This window comes from Dermacentor silvarum, chromosome 4, assembly GCF_013339745.2.
Source record: "Dermacentor silvarum isolate Dsil-2018 chromosome 4, BIME_Dsil_1.4, whole genome shotgun sequence".
In the NCBI taxonomy this organism is placed as follows: Eukaryota; Metazoa; Arthropoda; class Arachnida; order Ixodida; family Ixodidae; genus Dermacentor; species Dermacentor silvarum.
Genome location: NC_051157.2, coordinates 140,162,665 through 140,168,664, shown reverse-complemented (window position 1 = coordinate 140,168,664; position 6,000 = coordinate 140,162,665). Strand labels below are relative to the sequence as shown.

Sequence of the window (6,000 nt, the reverse complement as noted above, 5' to 3'; positions counted from 1 at the left end):
TCGTAGGCTGGGGATATCCAAACACCAAGCTTTCCATTCTTCCGCCAGGTCTTCTGGAAGCTGTTGATGCCATCCTAGTCCTCTTTCTCAAAGTTTTTGGAAAAGCATCTTAGCTGTAACCACGAACGGGGCGAATAAGCCCAAAAGATAAAATACTCGTGCGGACGCCTGTAGTACTACCCGTTTCGTGCTGACACCCGTATTGACGGCATTCAGCACTGCACCCATCGATATTGCCATATTGTCATATTGTCACCTTCTGTACTTTATCTTGGGCTTGGGAATTGTCCTCCCGAAGTTCCTCACGAACCACTCCTGAATTCGACGACCACATTCTCAGGTTCATACCCGCATCCTTCATTATTTTCTTAGCGTCTGTGGCTATCTTTAATGCTTCTTTTACTGTGCCAGCGCCGGTCACCAAGTCGTCAACGTAAAATGAACTTTTCAGTATAGCAGCTGTCTCTTGAAGCTCACCTGTCTGTTGATCGATATGTTGGAGTAGGGTGGCCGTCAGTAAGTACGGGCTTGCCGTCGTGCCAAATGGTACTCTCGTCATCCTCCATTCTTCAATATCTGGCAAGTCGGTAGCGTCGAGTGGTGGGCGACTGTACCACAAAAATCTTAGTGCATCTCTGTCTTCAGGTTGCACTTCGATTTGCAGAAATGCCTCTTCGATATCTGCTACGAGCGCCACCCTGTGTAGACGAAACCGCAACAGAATTCACCCCAAGTCACTGATGAGATTTGGGCCTTTTTCGAGATGCTCATTCAATGAAGATTTCCCCGGCGCATGTGATGAGGCATCGAACACCACTCGTCGTCTCGTACTAGTAGAGTCATTTCGAATTACTGGCTGGTGCGGCATATAATACACCGGGTTGAGTGTCGCCGACTCCGTCACGCGCTCTGCATGCCCCGATTCCAGGTATCCTCGGATTGCTTTGTCACATTCCTCAGTCAGTTCTTTGTTACGGGACAATTTCTTTGTCAATTTTCTTAGCCGTGGCACTGCCATATTTCGGTTGTCAGCCAGATCTGTTGTTTCTTCCTTCGACGGCAAGGCTACCTCATATCGCACGGCTTTCTTTGTTATTTTGGCAATGTCTCAATGCTCGGTCTTGTGATTCTGGGGTTTATCTGAGATGCCGATGGCGTATAATTCCCAAAACTTCTGCAGCATCGTTTCCACCCCATCTGCAGTCTCAACGCCGATCTTCAAAACGCAGACATTTCCTGCTACGATAAAGCTGGTGTTTACGCTGAAAGGGCCTTGGAATGTCCAACCGAATGTCGTGTTGATAGCCGCAATACCCTGGTTTTCTTCGCAACGTTGAACTTCTCCAGTTAGGAACTTCCAGAGGTGGTCAGCCCCAATTAACATCCCCAATTCCAGGAACAGCTGGCATGTCCCCGTAAAGGAGTTTGTTGGCAATTATTGCTCCTTCTTGCTCCAACTACTGTACGAAGGCATGTTCTACGGGAACTGGTGGAACGTCTTTACATATGAAGGGCACTTCGACGGCTTCTATGGTCGTTTCCTTTCCAGTGCACCGACTCCAAACTCGAAGTTCGACTACACGGCGACTTTGGGCACCAGCCGCAGTGCTGCCGAACGTGTTTAGGCAAAAGTCGGTGGTTCCCAATGCCTTCAAGTTGAGTACTTTTGAAACATCTTCTCGAATAAAAGTCCTCTGGCTGCCGCCGTCTATGACGCCTCTGAGGTAGCCCCACCTACTTTCGCCAATGGTCCAAGTACGGAACGTTTGAAGAGCGACTTCTTTGTCTTTCCCTTCTTTAAGGCAGCATGCACGTTAGTTGCGAGTACCTCCTTAAGCTCTGTTGCTCTCCAGTCGGGTTGCAAACTGAAGAGGCATGTCGTTTATTGCAGTGAACGCAGTTTACTTTTCTTTTGCATTGCTTCGACTGGTGTCCTCCAACTGTGCAGCGAAAGCAGCGCCCCGCTCGTACCATCTTCGCTAGCTTTTCTTTCAAAGGGACGGGAGCCGTGCAGGCCTCGGTGTCGTGTTCCCCTGACTCGCAGAAGAAACACCTCCTCACCCGCTCCGGGTGCGCGTGAAGAACTGCTGCACTCGGGGTTCGGGGTGGCTGGCATCTTTCGTGATTTTCTTGGCGTGTTTGCTTTGGTTTACTGTTCTCCTTCGCGGAATGCGCAAACTCCCTGCACCGCTCCCTGCTTTCTGTTTCAAGAAGAAAGTCAAGTATTTCGGAAAGCTTTCCGTCAACCCCGGTCGCCATTACACTCGGGGAGGACGATGCTTGTCCTTCCGATTGATCCGCAGACACGTTAGATTTGCTGACTCGGCTTGCTTGTCTGTGGAATTCGACGATCATATCATGAGGGAGCGATGATAGGATTATGTCGCACAGCATCGCAGAGTACGTGGATGCGCTGACGCCTAGTCCTCGCAGACCACGAACGTGCGTCTGTATGTGGTCAAACAATCGACGCAGTCCCCATGCGTCAGCCGACGAAGATACTTCTGGTAGCGCCCTTAATTTCCCAAGATGTTCTTGTTGTATCCTTTCTTTGTCGCCGTATCTGCGTTGCAATATGTCTATGGCATCCTCGTAGCATGCTTCTGTCGCTTGCAGTCCTTTAATGGCGGTCATAGCTGGTCCCGTGAGAAGCGACCTTAGGTAGTGAAACTCCTGTGACTTTGATAGACCGTCGTTGTCATGCACTGCCTGCTTGTAACATTCCCAAAAAGCCTGCCAAGAGGATATCTCACCGCTGAAGGTCTCCTCAAGGCTAGGATTGCAGCTCCTGTCACGACAATCGCTTCGCCAGGCAACGTGCAAACAACGCAGCCAATGCACACATCTATGCCAGTCCAACAGCATGGAATCAAACTACCGACGCTGCGTTTGGAGACCGAAACCCGGGATTGTTCTCGCGCCTTCTGCCGAAGATGGTCCCCGCTTCTTTTCTGTTCTGTATTTTTCTACACCTGCTGCTGCCTTAGCGCGCCATGTGTTGCGCGAGGGGAAGGGCATCGCGGCGACGCCACGTCACCAGCGGGCCTAGACGGAGCAGATACGGTGACGCGACTCCGCGGGGTGAGACTCACCGGCGAGGCAGTCGCGTGACGCGTGCGTGCGGGCGCCGCCGTCTCTCTCTCGGAAGCCGGCGCGCGGTCCGTATCTTTCCCTCACCCCCACTGGGCTTCTGCCGCACGCGCCTGCCGGCTTGGTGGCCGCTGCTGCTCCCTCGGTCTCTAGTCGCGCAGGACGTCGGGGGAATGCAGCGTCCTTGATTTCTCAGCAATATCGTCCACATGATTCCGGTCTACAGCCAACATGCTAAGGTAGAAACTGTAAAAAAATCAAATAATCCGCACCAATGTAATCGCATACTCGATAACATACCCCGCAGAAAAATTCGAAGGGCCGCTCAGCGGCGTTCAATTGGATATTAGTGCTTTCGCATTTGCAACTCGTAAGAAGTGCCTGGGCGTTCTCGGATTTTTTTGTTCTCTCTATAATGCCCCTTCTCGGCGATCTCCCAGTGTTGGCGCTTTTAGCGTCAGTTGGCAAGACTAGTTGGGCCACACGAACGAAACGAACGCACACTTTTCGTTCTCCTGCCCTCACACCGCCCGGGAGTATACGTGATCGACGGGTATACCAAATTTGATTTAAAGCCTTAATTCCGGTAAATTTCAGTTATGCAAAGTTTGTGCATTCGGCGTCATCTTGTTTGCTTTTTTCTTTTTCTCGGCAAAGTGGCAACAGTATCTTCGATAAGGTCGTGCAGTGCTCTCTCCTTGGATTGTAATTTGATTTTTGCGTCCACTGCGTCGCAGAAACTAGCAGAAACTGCGTCTGCGTCGACTAGCAGAAGCAATGGAAGCGACTGCATCGGTTCTGTTGCGAACCGGAGAGCGTCGGCAGATTCCTTATGCTGTTTGTTTTGAGGCAGTGCATACAAGCAGACAGTTTAAACGGCCAGGTCACACGGACAGGACAGGCATACAGACGGAAGGAGGGGGGGGGGGGGGGGGGGGGGCAGGCGGTACTTTGTCGTAACAGGAATTTCATGTGACCTATGCTTCATTCTCACCGTGCCAAACTTATCTCCCTTCACAAAACATTCAGCCTCATTTTGATTATCTGTACCTTTTGCGTAATACGCTTACCTTTGCTTCTCTTAAATCCCAATGCTTCTTTGGATTTTGTATTTGCATGGTTGCCTCGTCGGTTTGGAGCTGGAGCAGCAGCGGTTGCTGCTGATGATATGATTTGACATCCCCTTAGAAACGGGACGGTGACCACTAGACATCTAGCCTGTTTGATCGATGCAGGTTTTACTAAATCTATGGCAGTCTAGCATTTTGTCTATCCCTCCTTAATTTTTTTCCTTCTTCTTTAAAACCACTATCTATATATTTGTAGTAACAACCCAGATTCTATCAATCTCTTCCCCACTTTGTTTCCCACCAATACTCTAAACGTATCTTGCTTAGCTCGACTGCTGACTAGTTAATGCTTCCATCCGCTTTGAATCCAAGCTCTTCTGGGAGCTGGACGCTCCCTTCTGTACTTGCTTGGTGAATATCTCGGTATTCCATTTCCAGACTTTTATTGCAGCAGACACATGCCCATATATCCTGTTGCAAATATTTTCTCCGGTAGGTTTTTTTTTCTCTCAGGCAGCCAGCTCGGACCGCGAATAGGCACGTACTGCCCTCTCTCTTATCGCACAAGTTGTCTCTCCTGACTTCTTTCTTTCCGTATTTTGTAAATCTCCATGGATTTTTTTCCCGTTTACATTCAGAGAAATATACCACAGCGCCACACAGCGCATGACTGTGGAAATATAAGTTTCAACATCCGTCAAGTGTTTGCTACTAATTTTTGCGCCCCTCTGAGTGCCCGTTGTTTCGCTCGTTGCTGTAATTTTTTTGCATTTTTTTTCTGTTCGCGACACAACTATACGGGCTGTATTGCCCGTAAGTCAATCTTGTTTCACTGTTCCGTGGCCTATGTAGGTATCGGCTGGACCATGCTGTACGTCAACCTGGCCTCGTGCCTGAATTACATAGCGAGCGTTGTCCACGGCGCTTTCTACCTCCTCCATTCTTTCTCGTCAACGCTTCCATGGACCACCTGCAAGAACAACTGGAGCGACGCCAACTGCTTTGAAAAGGACTACAGGAACGTGAGTGCTCTGGTTGCTCTGTTGCTTCTGTGGAACGCCGCGAAGGTGCTGCTGTTATGTTGAACGAGGACGTGAGCGTCCTGAAAAAGTGCTGCCTGCACTCGGTGCCGGAAAGTGCCTGATAGACTGAACTTATATACTTCAATATAAATACAAGGGTTTAAAAATAATAATTTAGTAAGAGCCTCTGGGCCTAGATATCAAGCGTACTCTAGAAGAGAATCGCTTCTTGTAAAGCTGACATGGCTCGAAGAAAAAAAAAAAGACACTGCTATACTCTATGTGCACCTGTCCTTGTAAGATTCGTCCAACAAGTCACGGGCAGTTATTGAGGGTTATGGTGGTGAGTGTGGAAGCCTGGTACTCTTACAAAGTGCTTCCCAAATTTGGCGTGGCTTGGAGACCACTGTCCACTTATGCCGATAACCGGCGAGGAGTGATTTTTCACCAGGCTCAGAGCGCACGCGCACTTGTACTGCTGGTGCCATGCTTCCGGTAGTACACGCAGATTTTATGGTGTCCTGAAGCCTCAATAGAGCCTTGAGTGGAATGTCGAGGTGTCAGCTAAAATAAAAGTTTTATAAGTAAGATTATTTCTTTGTGAAAGTGGCGAAGGGGTGGGCGTATTGGGTGCATGTGGAGGTGCATATCAGTCCTGCCCCTTTGACCTCTCGGTCCGCGACGATAGATCGCCGAGCGTTTAACCCATTGCGCCACAAACGCATGTGCAGAGAGCTACACAGACTCGCCTTATATATCTAACACTCCTCCGTGTACCCGCGCTCTTGTTCGGGGCGGTGCCGCCGCCTACGAGCAGA

At 49.7% G+C, this 6,000-nt stretch overlaps 1 protein-coding gene across 1 annotated transcript in view; it reads left to right on the top strand.

The window, feature by feature from the left end:
• The first annotated feature begins 5,016 nt into the window (after positions 1-5,016).
• Positions 5,017-6,000, top strand: part of LOC119450679 (sodium- and chloride-dependent creatine transporter 1-like) — a 46,978-nt gene continuing 45,994 nt past the window's right edge. The window contains exon 1 of the mRNA XM_037714191.2: positions 5,017-5,182. Within this exon, the coding sequence (XP_037570119.2) occupies positions 5,027-5,182 (156 nt within the window). The 5' untranslated portion in view covers positions 5,017-5,026. The remainder of the gene's footprint in view (positions 5,183-6,000) is intronic.